We start from the raw sequence: 18,511 nt of genomic DNA, 5'->3' as shown, positions 1-18,511 counted from the left end.
TGAAAATGGCTGCATGGTGACAGGTCAATTATTGAATTTTCAAATATTTACCCATTTATTTCCAGAATATGACCCCCCCCCCTCCAGCATTGCTCCAGCACACAATTTACAAATAATGAAATAATAATCTTGAAATTAAATTTTCCTACAAGTGAAAAAATTGAAAACATTTTTTTGATAAATTAATGGAACAAAAACCTCTAAACAACAAATACTAATTGACGAAATTGAATATTTTCATGATTGAAAAGAATGTTTGAAAATTGAAGTTGATTTGCGAAAATAAAAACAAAAATATGTAACACGATGAGCTGAAGAAAATTTACGTGAAAAAAAATTCTAGAAAAAGGACAAACAATTTTTAAAACATGTTGAGAAAAAACTTATTACGAAATGGTAGGTACCTAAACCTATCATCTCACAAAATAAAGAAGTAGGTATTTCTACGTTTCATCAAAAATGTAAAAAAAATAGAAAATGTTCTTAAAAAGTTGGAAAATAATTTCATTTCAAAAAAATATCTCGATAAATAGCAGTAAAAATTGTTTTTAAACAACAAAATTACTGTACATGTAGGTATGTAGGTATGTTATAATATTTTGGTACTTGATCCAAGATCGTAGGTATTAATTGATAGGAAAAAAACACTCCACATTGAAAATCGTGCCAAGATGTGAATTTAATAGCCTTTATAGCCTACCTATCTATAAATAAACCAAATCTTGAATTTAGGTATAATACGCTGATCTCATCAAAACACAAAACATTGTTCCAGGTTTGAAAATTCCAACCCTACTGAAATAATTTCCACCATCGTTGCCAAATCATAATCACAAATCACGATCAATTTTCACACCAATGTACTACATAACCACACATTGTGTAAAATTTAGCCACACGATCGTTACATATTAATCCAACATGATTAATCGACCAGCTACTGCGCATGTAACAACACAAAATTACCTTCGTCTCGTTGTTATTGTTAAGATAAAAATCTAATCTAACGTAAAAATTGCACCGGCTCAATGAAATAAGTATAATCCAGACAATAACACGAAATCTATAAATATTAGTTTGAAAAATCGTTTGCATATTTAAATCCGGTTTTTGAAATTATTACGCGGGTACAAAAATACGCGTCATTTGAATGAGGTAATATCTGCCCTGCGTGGCCGACGATGCTGGTCCACATGATACACAAACACATCACCTAGCCGAGCCGTCGAAAAATCCTCAATTTAAGGTCCCACTCAAACCAGTCTACGTGAAATTTCGGTGTCAAAGTTCAATTTTGAACACGACCTTGGTACTCTAATATAGCGTCAAAATCAATTCTAAATAACTAATCGTTATTGCTTCTTTAAAATAAAAAAAGTCCATAACCTCCGTGAAATTTTATTACCGTTGAAAGATGGATAACTAAGTAATAAGTCGATATGCACGGTTGGCGGTTATTAACTTTCTATATACGGATGAAATCATGTGTGTTGAATAAGTTGCCTATTCGGTTTGCCGTAAATACGTCTTTTCACATGAGTAATGCTTCTCATCGAGTTCCATTCGCGTTTTGTTTTTGTTTAATCGGAAAATGTAATCACTGAGAACGTTCCTTCTTCTCCATCTTCCTACAACCATTTCACGGTGCAAAGGAAACATTTCACGTATATGATAATATAAAAAGAAAAAGAGATTTTGAAACATTTCGTGGTTTTTTTCATAGGGTTTATTACGTTATATTTAGAAATATTATTTTAATGACGTTAAATATGATGGAAAACCATATTATTTTTCCATTTTAGGCTTGTTATGTCTTTTAAAATAAGTAAATAAATATATTAGGATGTAATTTTCTTCTAAAAATCTAATTGTGCTAATTGATAAATGACCAAATATGAACGTTTTTCCTCGAGAGAATCAAATAAAAGATTTGTAAGTTTCTACGACGAAAAAAAAAAAAAAAAAAAAACTTGAGCAAATTTTCTCTGAAAGGAAAAGCTTTCGAATCATGGATATGCTTTTGGTTTTGGGTAAGAAAAAACTGTTATTTAAAAAAAAATACAGCAAATCACTTTTTAGAAATTATTTTTTACATAAAGAAAATTAGTGTTAAATCACATTTGATGCGTATGTACCTTTTTATAATAATCCTGTAAAGTTTCAATAAATTCTCAAAGTGGTATATTCCGTTTATTTATGTGGTATTTATTTTTTTTCCCCATTAATTTTTCCATTTTTTATTTTTTATTTTGCAGGAAAATTTATCGAGTAACTTTCTGATATTTTAACAAATTTATTGAAACATAGTTTTGTATTAGTATTTTTAAGCTTGTTTTTATTTTTATACGAGTACCTTATGATTTTTTTAAAATTTCTGTCAAATGTTATCATTTTTTTTAATGTCACGAAAATGCCTCAATTTTTCAACTTTTCCATGAAAAATTTACTCCTTTGAGTTCAAGTCCATTTTTCAAATTTGAACTTTGTAGGTATCTACTTCATAAAATAGTCCAACTTTAAACTTTTTAAAAATTGTTCATATTTTTGAAAAATTGTGTTCAAGGTACTTAATTTTTTTCTCTATCGACGTAATTTTGGTGCTTTTCTAAAAAATGTACTACTTTCATAGTGATAAATTTTCAATTGAAGGGAGCAGCCTCCGCTTCCAATCTGAGGATGAAATTTTGTAAAAAAAATTAGAACAAAATTGAAAAATTGCATTTTTTTTTTTTTTTTTTTTTTCAATAAAGACTATACGTGGAATGATCCAAATATATTCTCACGTGGCAAAATTTCTGAAAGCTGCACGAATATTCAAATCCTATTTTTTTTTCAAAAAGGATGTATGGTATGGAAAATTTGGTAAGAAACTGACCACATCACAAAGATTTGACTGTGTATAAAATATTATATCTGCTTCAACATTACAAACCATTATTTGAAAAAAAAAAAAAAAACATGATAACAGAGCTAGGATTTTGCAGATATTTTTTTAGAAAGGGGAGGGGAGTCTTATTTTTAAGAGGTTTGTACCCTGAATAGAATTTCATTTACTTACCTCACCTGCATTAAAAAATCATGTTTTTTTTAGTCGAGTTGAGAAGAAGTAACCCTTATTTTTCCTTACTTACAATTACAACCAACGAACAAAAATGAATTTTAAAAAATAAAAAAAATAAATAAATAAGTTCTTGAGCTCAAAAAATCATCTCTAAAAAACTATTTAAAACCCTACAAATTCAATTTGAAAAAAAAACAAAAAAAAAACGAAGTTCTCTCTTCAAATTAAACTGAAAATTTTTACTTCAAATCACGTGCTAAGTATTCCAATCATACCTCAAAATAAATAAATTTGTCATTAGTGAGAAAAAAATTGAAAATTCACCAAAAAAATTATCATTTTATTTTGGACAAAAGAAGTACCTACCTATAGAGAGTTATAAAATGGAAATTCTTTCTCGATTCAAGCACCTTATTGATTTATAAATATCCGCGTTTTGATTACATTTTTTCGAGCATTCAAGGTTACCCAAATATACCGCATTGACAAGAAGCCAAAAATTTCGCAGAACAACAGCGCTGCGAGGCAAAAATAATGAAGACTGAGGAAACTGGTTTTCAAACAATTGTCAATAGATTACCTCATCTCGGTACATACTCGACACTCGAACTATAAGCGATGACAAGGGTACACCAAGACTAACTATAATGGTAAGTGCCAAGAAATCACCATAATATCCGATTCTAAAATGCTAATTCCACCAACAAAGATAACTCGTTCATTAAATTACCGCAACGAGAGACGATGACCGCCGGTATAACAATAAAAGTACAGTACTTGATCCGATCTATCTTGTTAATCATCTCCGAACAAACTTTGTAATTAGTACGGATTACTTAGATTACACCATTTTGTAGTCGTGTAGGTGGTGAGGTAGTTAAAGTTACTACATAGAACTAGAGGTAGGTACCTCGCTAGCAGTATACCTATCTCGTTATGTAAAACATTTTTCTGCAAAGAAAAGGGTTGGCATTACCATTAGCGTATAGTTGAAACTTGCAAGATATTTTTTTAAATACGTTAGCATTAACAGTATGAGAGACATTTTCTTGGTGCGTTGAAAAAGTACCAGTAATTTATAAGGATTCGCTAAGGATTGATTCGACGAATTAATTTAATACCGCGCACGTTTTCATTTTTATCAGTTACGTCGACATTCGAGTCGTGTGCCAATTAATCGCTCCCTCTGCTTAGCTATTTTTCTACCTCCACTACCTAGTCGAATAAGTAATTATGCAACATTGCGACCCGATGAAATTTATTTCAATTCTAGGAATTACAATAAGTAAAAAAATAGCGCATAAAAATATTTTTTCATCAAATTAAACGAGTTGCAAATCGGAAACAATTGGCTCGGTGCCTGAATGATTAAGATTATTGAGATCATCGGTGTGAGTTTATGATCATACTAACCGAATACAGGTGCGGATACAAAAATATCATTATTTAAAGGCATAAATATTTATTACATATTTTTTAAAAACATTTCCACTTGGTCTATTTGTCATCGTAAACACCTATCCATCTTCGTGTGTTTTTTCCTGCGTAATCAATTAGTTATGCGAACTATAAATCATTATTGGAAATACATTATTTTTAAAAATTCAACCTCCAAAATGGTTATCTCATTTAGTTCTTCGAAAAATTAGTATAACGATAACAGTAATAATGATCTTTTTCAAATATGAAGAGAAAATCGTGACCAGATTTTTTTTAGTTTCTGCTAACGCATTTACTCAGTAGGTAGGTACACCATAAAATCAAAAATCAAGGTGTCGATTAAAAATTTTTTTTTTAATTAAAAAAAAAGAATAAAAACCATAACTAATTTTTGTACATACTTACGAGTATAAGCATTTTAATTTTTTTCTCAGTTGGAAGTTTTAAACATGCATTACTAGATATTTTTTCATTACAAAAAATTTAAAAAAATTAATATTTCCATTTTAAAGAATTTAAATTTTGAAAGCAATCATACTAAATGAGGAAACTTGAGAGGAATTTCTGAATTTTCTTCTCCTGATCGAAGTTTCTAATTCCGAAATTTACCATTATTTCGTATGAATGCTCATCTACCTTTTAAAAAATGTGTACTGAAACATGAAATTCTATAAAACTGATCAAATTGAAAACCCTCATTATTAATGTTGCGTCGTGCACACATCCATTACACGTCCATTCAATCATTTCAAGACCTGAATGTAGTCTGAGGGGTGATTTCCATATTTTCGTAACTTGCAAAAAAAAAAAAAATGCGATTTGTCCAGAATGCACGAAAATGAGGGTTAAGAAAAAATCTTTGGAATTATGAGCAAAGCTCCTTTACGATCCAGGTTTTGAAGTCATAATTTTAAAAAACCAAATTACTATGAAAACAATGCAAAATTTCACATTTTTTAGGAGAAACATGAATTATGTAATCGTAATAATTTTCAATATTTTTAAAAAATGATTTCTCCCCGCTGATCCTAGTAATTTTTTTGGAGGGGGGAGGAGAGAAAGAAAGGTTCAAATCAAACATCACAATAAAGTCAGAAAATATTCAATACAATTTTCAATTTTTTCAAATAAATTACTTATCTTTCAATCTATTCTTTTATTAATTAAATAAATTTTAAAATTGCAGAGCATTTTATAGCTTTTTCAATATTTTTTTTTTTTAAATATTTCATTTCATTTCTTATCACATAAGACTCGGTGATGAATTTTTTCAATTTTTCTGTACGTTTCTGCACTTGAAAATATTTTATTTTCGGGCATTTTAACAAAACACTTGACAAAACCTTTTTTTTAAAAAGTGAAACGGTGATTTCAAAATGTTCAAAGTATCATTTTTTGTTTTACAATCACAGTTTTTTTTAATTTTTACGTTTTTGTAGCGTAAAAGAGCATTGATTTTTCAAAATTGATACAAAATCTTCAAATACTTGGTGATTATTTTTTAATTCAAAAAAAATTATTTTGTTAATTTTCCACTTTTATTCATTTTTTGTCGATACCTACTTAGTAATTTGAAAGGATTTGATGAAAACGCAAAGAAATTTTTTATAATAAATTTTTAGTTTACCAACATTTTCAATTTTACAAAATAAAATTCACTTACTTTCATTTCTTTATCGAGAACGACGAAGAAAACGTTCTAACATATGAGTAAATGCAGTTCCACTTTACCAAGTTTACAATTTTAAACTGAAACAACTAGTTTCTGAAATTTCATTGAATAGAATTAGCAACAGAGTATTATTTGTATTTAATGAAAGCAATTGAAGAACTTGAGAATTCGAAATACTGCAAAATCGATGTTTTTCTTAACGCGATTAACTAATTTTTAAAATCACCACGAAGCCGTTCTAATAATTTTTTATTAAAAATTAACGTTACCTCAAATTTAGATAATTTTAAATGAAATTGAAAGTGCAATAAGACAAGAACGAATACTCCTCAAGAGGAGAAGCTGGAGTAAGGACTGAAATTCGAAAAACAAGTGTACAAGCAAGGGAAAAATGTAATGGAAATGATTGGTACTAAATCATACAAGAAAATTAATATTTTTTTTAGAAACGAAACGATCGCAAGTAATCGTTTTATCAACAGCATTGACTCGATAAAACTAACACTTTCAAGAGTAATTTAATCTTGGACATCTCTCAATATACACACAAATCCAAGCATAAGGTAACACCTCAAAATAAAACAATCTTCTACATTTAAAGTTAAGAACTCGATTTTAACCCTAACATTAACAAAATAATTCGAGTATTATAAACCGTCGAGTTTCGAAAACAGTAAAAAAAAATAGCAAAAAAAACAAAAAGAACAAAATTGAAAAAATAAACTTCCAACACTTGGAAATACAACCGTAACGAAACCAAGTCATTGATTCTCTGATAAATTGCGTATTAATCAGCTAATCCGAAAACCGAATCAAAAAATAATAAAACAGGAACTTCAAAATCAAAACAAAAAAGAAGATGAAAAAAAAAAACAACGAACTCTAAATTTAAAAACGACTCTCAAGTTCATCCAATTGATACTGTAACTCTTGTATGATCGCCTCGTTATCATTAGTGTTACATCTGATTGCTCTTCCAACAAATCCATCATATAACGCGGTAATAATCTCATGAGTTGAAGCTCTACTAAGCCCATCCAACTGCAAACAAATTTATACAACATTTACTACCGAAAATTCATCAAGTTCAGAACACTAAACAGTAAACACAACACATACAAATAGAATTATTTTAATGAACATGCAAAAATAAAAAATAAAAAAACACAAGAAACCCTCAAAGATTTCTTCAAGTACCTGTACTAAAAAAAAAAAAAAAAAATGGAAGAAAGAAAATCAACCACAAAATCACGTTTAAAAAACTAATCTACTGAAGATCTGAAGAAGAATATTTTAACGATGAGTAAATATACGAGTATTGACGGTTTGAATCTACGTAAATCCAAAATAATAATAATAATAATAATAAAATATTGACGATTTTTTTCGATTAAAAGAAAGGAAATATTACATATATCACAATTCACAACAACGATATACTAACTAAATAACTTATTACGTAAAATACAATAAGGCACGATAGAGAATTCTTTTTAAAAAAATTATAAATCTATCACAAGAAATGGCTACATTTCAAACTTTTATCGACAATTTGAAATGATAAAAAAATAGGAATGTTCCTTCCTTTAACGTTAAAAAACAACAGCGTACGGTTCTCGTTAAAATATTCGTTCTTACAGAAAAATTAAAATAAAATTTTAAAAAAAAGTCTAATGCCAATTTCGATAGTCGGAGGGTGGAATCGGCGCTGGGGTCACGCACTGGTTCATTGCCATCATTTGTTGATTTTGGTCATAAATAACCGCTGATTTTCGACATGAAATTAGCCGTTGTATGTCCGCCTGTAATTCGTACATAACTTGAGGAGGAAGTTCCCTCAACTGTGCACCAATCGAATCGCAAAAAGATTGACAAGCATCCACATTTCGACCAGATTTGTAACAATTCTTAACCTCTTCTTTCAGATCTTTTATGGCGTCTAATACTTCGGCGTTGGCTAGTTTTTTATGCGCAATCGGTATTTTTTTAGCCAGTTTTTTGGATCCGTCGCTACTTCCTTCTGTGTCGTAGGACTAATAAAACGAATAAAAAATTTACTTTTTTCAAATCAATATCCTTTATTTAAATTTAAAATAACTTATGTAGGTAAAGCTGAATTTTGATTCATCTAACAAATTTATAATACAGGAAATCACTTCGTTTCGTTCACTAAACCACACAAGCATCTTCATCTGGTAAAATTTTTTTTAAATACGTAATTTAATATCCCCACCATTCTACAGGAAAAAAACAACATCTAAACAAATTTCATACAGCACCACCACCAATAAATTTCTAAAAACCACATAACACAATAATTCCAATTTCAACTTTTAAAAAAAATTACCATCACCATTATAAGTTACACAATATCACTACAACTACAAAAATAAAAAAATAAACCAAAATACCTGTATGTCCTTCAATCCTTCGTTATTCGGTACCTTACTGGCCCGAACAGATAGGTTTCCACCGCTAGCATTAACTCTTGGATTTCGAGTTACCTTCTTTTCGCTCTCAATTGACTGTTCTTCTTTAGCTTTGTCTCGTTTCGGGCAGCTACAGATCTTAACAGCTAAAGGCTGTCTACCAAACACATTTCCGCTGTAGAAAATATTTCGATCAGTAACACGATTAAAAATGAAATTACAATACAATTACATCAACATCACATGGAGTAAACAATTTTATCTTACTTGCTATCTTCCAACGTGAATATGACCGAGATCGGTTTTCTATCCATTCCACTAGGACAAGATGTCTTACAGACAAATTTATAGGTCAACGTAGTGGTTTCGGATCCAGGCTGCGGGTAACTGAGCGGTGTAACACAGCTTAATCGTCCGGAATAGTCATCTTTTTCGTAACGAGTGCTACTATGTTCGCAGCGAATGATGTGTTCGACGTACATAAACCCTGAGACGACATATTTTGTATAAAATCACTCTAAAATACGACTCGAAAGATGATACTGTATTACCGAGGTTTGTAGCATTATCCGGCAGAATATGAAGAGGGCACCGAGTAACAGGTTCGTTCAACCAGTCCGGAGATGTATACACGGGTAACGCACGAACGTACAATTGCACATCCGGTTTCAGCTCCGAATACAGCCATTTAAATTGAAGAGCTAAGACTTTCTCGATATCTATGAAAATCTTCTTAAGGGATTTGGAAAACTGAAATGAAACGATACAATCGTCACTACATTGTTCATATTGTTTCGTTCTCAACGATGGAATGTACCTCAAGCTCTTATTACATCATCACACACACAGCCAGATTTGAATCGAAAGCTAAAACACATCTCTTACCATTCGATACGAAAATAGGAATTAAAAAAAACACGACAGTCAACGAGTAAAACTTACCGTCCAACGATGAGGAGCCGAAGCTTCATTAGGCAGGTACAACTGGAAATCAAATTGTCCAGGGTATTCGGTTAGGCAGGGCAACTCTACGACATTAGATGTTGATGGTTTTACCGTCGAATCGCAAACTCGAGACGACTATAAAATATAATAACAAATTTTATTAAATAATTCAAATACGAATGAAGGAAACAAAGAGTTTAAAAACACTCGCCTTTCTTTTCTTGATGACCGGCTTCGCTTCAGACTGATCACTCTCGTACGTTGCAGGTTCTCCAGGATTATACACCTGATCCAACAACTGTCCGACACTGACATCTTCGAGATTCGAACAATCTTTGCTGCAAAAATAGTACAAAAATGGTTTTTCTTCATGCGGCTATTCAAAGGGTATTGCGTATAATAGAGAACAATGTACTTACAGATCATTCATCACGTAGCTATAATCGCTGGGGCTGAAAATATTGTGGTCTTCCATGTCGAGTTCGATTCATTTACGTTCTATAACTGAGTTAACAATACGAATTTTTAATTTGATAAAAAACAATTAAAATAAATAACCCAGCGATATAGCAAAAATATATCTCAAACACATTCAGTAACAGGTTGCCTCCATTATCCAAGTAGAGGGTGGGTGCCGGCGGGCAGGTGCAGAGAAGGGCGCAAGTGCAATGTGCCCACCATGGCAGAAAGAAAGTTGTGACAAAAAGAAATAAGTAGGTAAATCCATCGACCTTTTAGTTAACCTAGACGACTACTCCAATGCAAACTAAGGCCACTGGTTATGTCGCCAACTCTGTGGATTTCAAATTAGAAACAAACGCATCTGCGCATGTCTCAGGAATTGATGCTTGTGAACAGTAAACGGAAACACCACCAGCACCCCCACTTCCACCCCTAATCCACTAACAACAAAATACACACACACGTTTCCTGAGACATGCGCAGATGCGTTTGTTTCTAATTTGAAATCCACAGAGTTGGCGACATAACCAGTGGGATAATTTTGCGTATGAGTAGCCGTCTAGGTTAACTAAAAGGTCGATGGGTAAATCGAGAAAACCTATCCATTTTTATCACTGGATGGAGGAAAGAAACAACTTTCGAGATGTTTGTTTATTTTTGTTTTTTTTTTTGTTGACATTTGGGTTATCATCAAACTTTCGTGAAATTTTTGCCAAGTTTGATGTTATTTCATTCAATTTTTGAATTATTCCTCATAATTTTGAATTAATAATAATCCAGTGAAGTGTAAATGAACAATGACCAAGTGTATAATCTGTGCTGCTCGCTACCCAGATGTGAATCTTCGTGCATTCCCAAGAGATATAAACAGAAGAAAGCAATGGTTCACTGTCTGTAATCTTGAATTCAGAGCAGGTGGTAATCAGAGGATATGTATTGTGAGTATCACTGAGCTAAACTACGTTACGATAAATTCCTTCACATCATTCATCTCGCGATTACTTTCCAGTCACATTTCAGTCAACAACAATTGGAAATGAATCGAGCCGATGGTCAAATAAGACTGAAACCAAATGCTGTACCTGATCAATGTTTGAAACCACCTAAAGTACGACTTTTTACATTCATTTTTCCATTGTTTGTGTAATGATTCATTTATTCTATCAAAATTCTAGTTCCATGTTCCTGTATCAACTACTACGTTCGATAATAACGTGAATAATGGAGATAACAATGAAACTGTAATGGCACCGATGGACGAGCAGTGGTACTCTCAAGTGAGTGATCCCAACGTCAACTTTACCGAAACATAATACTCTAAAGTACATATTATAACGTTCAAAACTTTTCGAAATGATCTTTACATGACAGAGTATTCGTATCACTGATCCAGAGACGATCTTAGCCCAAAACTCAGCTGCACAGCTCGAATTGAACGAAGACAAACACAATATTGATATTTCAATTAACGAAAGCTCGTCGAATAATCACGAAAATTCCGTTACCCGTGAACTATCCAAAGAAGATCAAGATGATGAAAAAGCAATTAAAAGTATCTACGGTGATGAGGAAACGAAAGCTGAACCGTGCTGTCCCAAGAATTGTAATTTCAAAATACCTAAAAACCTCGCTTTACAACATAGGTAACAGTTACAATTATTATTCTGCTTAAATTTGCGTTTTGTAGCTTATTAAAATGATTGAATTTGTCTCGTGCGTCGTAGATATTCGTTCCAAGAGCTCGATAAAAAAGAAAAAGATCTCGTGGTTCTGAGCCATTTACAGCAGCATCGTCGAATCACGTCACTCATTGGCGAGTATGCTAAATTACAGAATCGAAAACTACGTCTTAAAGCAGAAGATTCCCTCACTCGTCAAGGAATAAGTTACTACTTTTGTGATTTACAAATCTGCAAAAAAATGTATTTCTTCTTGCACGATCTCGGCAGGAAGGAATTCCGCAATTTGGTCAAACACTACGACGAGCAAGGTGCCCGCATCTTGATTAATTTTTCTACGTAACAAATAGCTTCATCAGTACTAATTTTTAAATGATTTTGAATTTTCAATTTAGGATTGACTCCTCGAGTACATAAGCTTACATCAGTCATTCCATGTCGTGAAAATGTTTTGAAACCCGAAGATATCGAGAATATAGTCTCATTTATAAAATCATACGGTGAACAGTTCGGTCGTCATATGCCACGTAGAACAGGTAAAATGCGAACGCCCCAGTTCAAAAATTACAAAGTCATCGGATTACCAGAGGATATGTCGAAAACCGCCATTTATAACAAATATTGCGAAATTGGTACAAAACCTGTAAAACTGCGAACATTCTTCAAAACGTGGAACACATATTGCCCGTACATCATATCATTACATCGACAAGCTACCAACAAGTCAAAGTATGTAATAACGAAGATTCTTTTAATTTGATCTGGAATATTTCTACGTGAACATTGATCGAATTTACTTTTTTTTTCTCAGATCTGATTCGAATAATTACGAAGATGGTCTTCTTATGTAAGGAACGTGGGAACTTACGCAAGGCTTTTCAATATTGTTAGCCCAAAAATTCTTCGAGTTGAACATTTCAACTTCTTGTTTTTTGAGCACGAATCAAGCAGTAATGACTAATAAGGAGAAATTGTGTTGTGTTTGACTGCCTGGGTTGTTAGACTTAGTGTTTTCGAAGTGTTCTTATTTTTAATTCAATTCGTAGTAAATGTTTCTGTTTTTGTCTTTTTCAACTGTTGTTTTTTCCAGGTGGTTAATTTTTTTGATTGGAAAATGTGGAAAATGTCTTCTCGATGAAAATTTGCACAGTTTATAATGTGCCAGTCATCCTTCTCTCCCCACAAAAAAAATAGCACAAATATAATTCAAACTTGGAAACCCTAGTTTAAAATTGTATTTTAAAAAATTAATTTTTCCACGTAGAAAGTCGACATACAAATTTTGAATTTGTGTTCAGTGAACTAAACACACCCAAAATGCATTTTTTTATACTTGAATTTTGAAATTCGTTGACTGCATTTACCATAACAAAAATTTCGTGTAACTGAAATATTGATTTTTCAGTTTTTAGAAAATTTTTGAAAATCCAAATTTGACTATTTTAGACGTTTTGGGAAATCATTCCACCACTTTTGGTAGTTCTAGAGCCTCTAATGTGAGTTCGGATTTTTCCAGAAAGCATAGTACTTAATTAAGTAAGTAATTTGAGCAGCTAAAAATTCAAAAAAAATTTTAAAAAATTTATCTGCAGGAAAATTTTTGAAATTTGCACAAATGACTGTACCTCGTCGAAAATTAACTCTCAAGTCCAATTTCACTATTTCGAGCCATTCTGCAGGGCTCGTACTCAAATTTCGACCCACAAATGTAACTTTAAAACGTGAGCAAACATCCTAATGCAGAAAAAAATTATACCCCAAAAAAAAAGGATTTTCATTTTAAAAAGCTGTACCGTTTTTTTTTTTGTTTTTTTTTTTAAATATTTTAGTACTTAAAAGTGAATTTTTTGGAAATTTTTATCAAAGCGTGATTTTTGCAATTCTTACCACGAACGATTAAATGAATGTCAGCTTGGATTTTGGCGTTTTTGGACACGCTCTTGATTGGAAAAGTTGAAAAAATTATTGAAGCTTCAAAAAACGATAATCTCACAGATTATCGTTCGGTGAACATCATTATGTACTGACAAACGTACAGGTCCTAAGAACATCGAATTTCTCGCTTCTTTATCGACACTAACGAACAAGTGTGAAGTTCACTTAGATACCTACATATTACTCGATTGTTTCAATGAAAAATTAAACGTAGGCAAGCCCCAAACTGGAATAATGTAATTACTTAATGCAAAAATTTGCTCGGGTAAAGTGCATATATGTGAGTATGTCTCCTATAAAAACCAAATGTAGCCTTTCAGTACATAGTCGCTCAATTGTGAATTCGTGGTAGTACATACTGGTAGTACCTATAGGTACAGTTTGTGTTTTATTAGTCGAAATGGCGAGCCACACATGCATAATATTTTCTTCGTTTATAATACGCTTTATATGTTTCTTAATATCACCTTCGATTGAAACACCCATCACCAATGGGGATTTCGAAAAATATCACTGGTAGGTAATACGTACTAATACGTCTTATTATCAATTTTTGTATGTAGCCATATACCTATTCAAGCAAAAATTATAGGTATACATACGATACATACACACAATTTAATATGCATTAAACAGCCGAGGTGCGTTTGTTTTGAGAGAGCGGGGCAGGAGGATACTGAAATTTTCAAAAACAATTTAGATATTTTAAATTTAAAAAAAAATCACTTGAATTCATAACTTCACGACGTTTTGTGAGTATGAAAAGGTTTATCGTGTAGACACCTGCTTTTTTCTTGAAACCAAATGTACAGATTAATAATGTAGATATTACCTAAATCATTTTGAAGAATTTTTTTAGCTCCAGTCTATGTACCGATAGAACACTGAAAAAACAGCGGACAGATGTTTGTCTCGCACTGAAGTATCATGCGTCATTTGCTCATCGACAAACAGACGATTTCATCAAAGCGCATACGAAGTGTGAAAATAAATCGGTCCAGTTACTATACTTAGATGTAGTTGAATTTCTGTACAGCCATGATGTATTAATGTGTAATGTGAGTAGTAATGAAACTCCCAAATGTGTAACATTGAGTTCGAAACCGAATAAGATTTTTGTATACAACTATGATTATGAAATTGACGCTTGCGTGTATTCATTTGAGCAGGAGTACACATTTAAGAGCCCTTCGTGGTCAGACATAATATTGAATTTTTTTTCATGTGTTTTTTAGTAAAATTTTGTGAGTTGTGTTACCACATTATTTAAAATATTCAAGTACCTAACTCGTATTTCTTGAAAACAAAATGACTTTTCAGCATTTTTGCTAAAGAACGAAAAAGTTTTTCAAATGCAAGACTTCGACAATTTTAGCAAAAAGCAGTACTATATTTTTTTTCACAATTTTTGTCAAAAAAACCGAGTCTGGCAACATTTTTTGTTTTATTAAAAAAAAATTGAGACTTTTCGGTAATTTTTCGGAAAAATTTCAGGAATTTTGCAAAAAAGCGAGAATTATTTATGTCAACTTTTCGGGAAAAAGCAAGAGTGACAATTTTAATTTTAACAAAAAAAAAAAGAATTTGTGATGGACATCTTGAGAGATTCCCTTGCCAGATGAGCGATGAAGGGGAAACGGGATTCTTTCGTCTAAGCCACGATCTTTTCGAAAAAAAATATTTCTAGAATAAAAATATTTTCAAAATGTGGAAATATATTCTTTAAAATAATCATACATTTATTAAAATAAAATTTACCATAATAATTCGACATCCATCGCGATAACAAATCGTTCGATACAATTAAATAAGAATTAGAGAGTTGAAAATCGTAAAAGGTAACCGATTAAACTAAGTAAAAAAAAGAAAAATAAACGAAAAAAAAATCGCAGTCATAAAACAACAAAAAAAAGAAAATGATTATTTAAAAATAGTTTTAAAAACGAAATCCGTTATCAAGAATCAATCCTCTTTAAAATAGTCATCCACTTTGGCTACTTGGCCAAATGTCAACTATAAAAAATGAGATCAATGATCCACTGTGAAGTCGTGGTACTTTCTATGGGCAGTATTAATATTCATCACGCCCATTCAATCCGGACAACTTTTAAGTATTACGAAGGAGAAACACGATAATATGAAAACCTAAGACTCTAAGTACATACATCTTAATTATATACAAAACTTTATTTACAATTTGAAAAAAAAATGAATAATGAAAAAAAAAGAATTGAAAAAAAAACTCAATTATTAAAATAGTTTCTTTTTACAATAATAATTGATAAGGAACTGTAATGCAAATGTTTTTAAAAATATCTAAGCGATAATCACAATTACGACTATTCACATTTCACGAGGAAAACATTTTCCAATTAGTGAAAGTTACTCTCCAAAAACAAACGAAGCTGGATCTTTTTTTTATAAGTGAAAAATACACGTATAAAATCTCGTTCTATCGTTAACACGTAACATCGATGTTTTAAATTCAACCAACCTATGTGGTGTAGCGCTTCGGCTGAACGCCAAAATTTGCGTTATTTCATTTATATACTCGCTGGTATCTTTAAAATTTTATATCAATGACCATAACTGCACGAATATCCAGTAATGTGCGCACGATGATGCGATGAAAAATACATGCAGTATGAAAAATCTTAAAAAATCTTGATGAACTAATTGAGGTCCCAGAGGTTTTTCAGACGAGCAGTACATTTGATAAGGGAATTCTCCGGTTTGATAGAACGTCTCTAGCATTCTTTCCTTTTCTGCCCATCGATCAAACAGCCATTTAGTCATGGTTTCGTGATCACGAGGTACCTGGTGGCAGAAAAAAAATAGGACGTTTATTAATTTTCATTTCGTAATGTCGAGACTTAAAAATTAACTTTATCTGAAAAATTTAACTCTCTCTTTACTCTTTCCACTGAAAAAATCGATACGATTTCTTTCAAAAACACACCTTCGATCAACTTTATCGTAATTTACGTCAACGTACGACGAACATATAATTGTCTTCTCGCATAAACACGGGTGTTCGACGATTTGCAAACACAATTCGGCCATTTTAACACGTTCATTCTTTTACATCGAATCGTATAATCGTACGCAATGTAACGAGCGCACATTTTGCGTACGATTCTGGCAAACAATGCTACACGAAGAGTAATAATTCTTAGAATAGTGAACTTGGTGAATCATTTGCCAACGTATATGCATAGAAAAAATATACGAGTAAACTCATTTCAGCGGTTTATTCCTCTCGTACATATTTTATTCTTTAAACGTAGATTTCGTTCATAAAGCAGCTCGTGATAAATTGCATATCACGTGTAAATAATTGAGATGCTTTTTTCTTCGAGGGTGTATTTCAATGAAGCGATGAAAAATATTTTTGCAACATTAAATTGACCATTCAGCTGTTTCGATTCAGTTCATCGAAATATTTGTATAGCTGCGACTGCGAGTAAATCTGAAGCGAATAATTTCAAAAAGAAAAACTAATGCTATTAAAGTAGCTCAAGGCCAGACTTTATAATTGAACGTGATATTTATTTTGGTAAATTTTAGCGACTTGTTTTGAATTTTAAAAAAAATTGTCAGTTTCCTTTGAGAATACTTCGATGTTGTAAAAATAATCAAAATCGATGGAATAATTTTAAGGATGATGATACGTACGAGTAACCGATTAACTTTTCGCAGAAATAGGTTTAGGTACCGAAGTTTAATACGAAAAACTAACGATGGGTTTCTAAGATTAGATATTCCCAAATATTTATTTCAATTCGCAGAATGAATTTTCTATTACGAAATCTTTCGTTTTCAATAACAATCTCATAAGAGATTCGATGTTTCAAAAAATTTAATTTCATTAAAAATCAACGAGCAGAAAAACGATTTGAAAATTTGTCTCATTTAACTGAAGTGAATTTTTATTTCTCAGCCAGAAGACAGAAATTCCCCCACTCTCACCTCCTTCTAAATCATAATTTTTTTAAATAATAAACTTCTGAAAATGAAGTCAGAAATGTAGAAAATTAATTTATACAATACACATACATATCAAGACTTATAAAAAAATTTCGTTTTCCCTTTTCAATTTTTTCAACCCGAGTGTAGCGAGGGCAAAAGTTTTCAAAAATTCGTATTTTTATAGGGAAAAACGCAATGTTTTTTTATGTGAAGAGTTTGATTTTTTCGGTTTTAAAATTTTAGAATTTTAATGATTTTTTTAGAAATTCCAAGTCAAAAAAAAAGCAAACAGACCCGAACGAAGTGGGGGCAAAAGCTGAAAATTTGAATTTCGAGAAATACAAAAACGTTTAAGTATTTTTCATGTGAGGAGTTTATTTTTTATAATTTAAACATTTGTTGAGTGTGAATAATAGATTTGTATAAAGTTTGGATTCTTGACTTTCTACGAAGAAATTTCCCCAATTTTGAGTTCAAAGCTTTTCTTTTCATGGCTTCTTTTCCTCTGACTTTATCAATTAGGTACTCTGAAAATTGAGCACTTGTTCTAAAACCAAGCATAAGCATCAAGACGACTCATTCGAACAATGGGATTTTGGCAGCCAAAAAAAATACTTAATACCATAGATAACCATACGCATTCAAACGATTTTTTGCAAGCTTCTCCTCCAATACACTCCTTCTGAACGTTCAAGGTCATTCATAAATGTTCACCTTATATTACAACAGAAAACTACTTTAAGAAGGAAACCTCATCAGAGCTTATGGATGGGTTTATTTCTTATTTTTTTTCAATCTAGAAAAACCTAAAGAATATTCTAATATAGAAGGCTTCTGAAAATTCAATCATGATTTTCAAAAATCCATAAAATTATGAGTTTCTCAAATCGGGTTTTTTCTTTCACAATATTAGGTACCT

At 31.5% G+C, this 18,511-nt stretch overlaps 3 protein-coding genes across 6 annotated transcripts in view; 1 reads left to right on the top strand and 2 right to left on the bottom strand.

The window, feature by feature from the left end:
- Positions 1-6,409: 6,409 nt before the first annotated feature.
- On the bottom strand, positions 6,410-10,194 carry LOC135846481 (cellular tumor antigen p53-like). Of its 2 annotated transcripts, none has more exons than XM_065365592.1 (7): positions 9,967-10,193; positions 9,759-9,885; positions 9,545-9,682; positions 9,154-9,352; positions 8,870-9,089; positions 8,585-8,777; positions 6,410-7,214 (listed from the first exon to the last, which is right to left on the bottom strand). In XM_065365592.1, exons 1-7 carry the CDS (start codon positions 10,020-10,022, stop codon positions 7,062-7,064), a joined length of 1,086 nt encoding a protein of 361 aa, XP_065221664.1. In that variant the 5' UTR covers positions 10,023-10,193; the 3' UTR covers positions 6,410-7,061. The 2 variants fall into 2 exon arrangements, with proteins under 2 accessions (XP_065221664.1, XP_065221663.1); XM_065365591.1 differs by lacking the exon at positions 6,410-7,214 and adding an exon at positions 7,290-8,206 and having other exon boundaries at positions 9,967-10,194.
- A 470-nt stretch (positions 10,195-10,664) lies between these two features.
- On the top strand, positions 10,665-12,757 carry LOC135846482 (uncharacterized). The gene is made up of 7 exons (XM_065365593.1): positions 10,665-10,947; positions 11,019-11,117; positions 11,185-11,286; positions 11,381-11,652; positions 11,734-11,999; positions 12,084-12,417; positions 12,500-12,757. The coding sequence occupies exons 1-7, from the start codon at positions 10,807-10,809 to the stop codon at positions 12,537-12,539; spliced, it is 1,254 nt and encodes a 417-aa protein (XP_065221665.1). The 5' UTR covers positions 10,665-10,806; the 3' UTR covers positions 12,540-12,757.
- A 2,561-nt stretch (positions 12,758-15,318) lies between these two features.
- LOC135846953 (acyl-CoA:lysophosphatidylglycerol acyltransferase 1-like) overlaps positions 15,319-18,511 on the bottom strand; it is a 31,112-nt gene continuing 27,919 nt past the window's right edge. For all 3 annotated transcript variants that reach the window (XM_065366327.1, XM_065366328.1, XM_065366329.1), the window contains exon 8: positions 15,319-16,440. In XM_065366327.1, the coding sequence (XP_065222399.1) occupies positions 16,195-16,440 (246 nt within the window). In that variant the 3' untranslated portion in view covers positions 15,319-16,194. The remainder of the gene's footprint in view (positions 16,441-18,511) is intronic.

The sequence above is a fragment of the Planococcus citri genome, chromosome 5, assembly GCF_950023065.1.
Source record: "Planococcus citri chromosome 5, ihPlaCitr1.1, whole genome shotgun sequence".
Lineage (NCBI taxonomy): Eukaryota > Metazoa > Arthropoda > Insecta > Hemiptera > Pseudococcidae > Planococcus > Planococcus citri.
The sequence above is the reverse complement of the archived record's forward strand: the minus strand, read 5'-3'. Positions and strand labels throughout refer to the sequence as shown.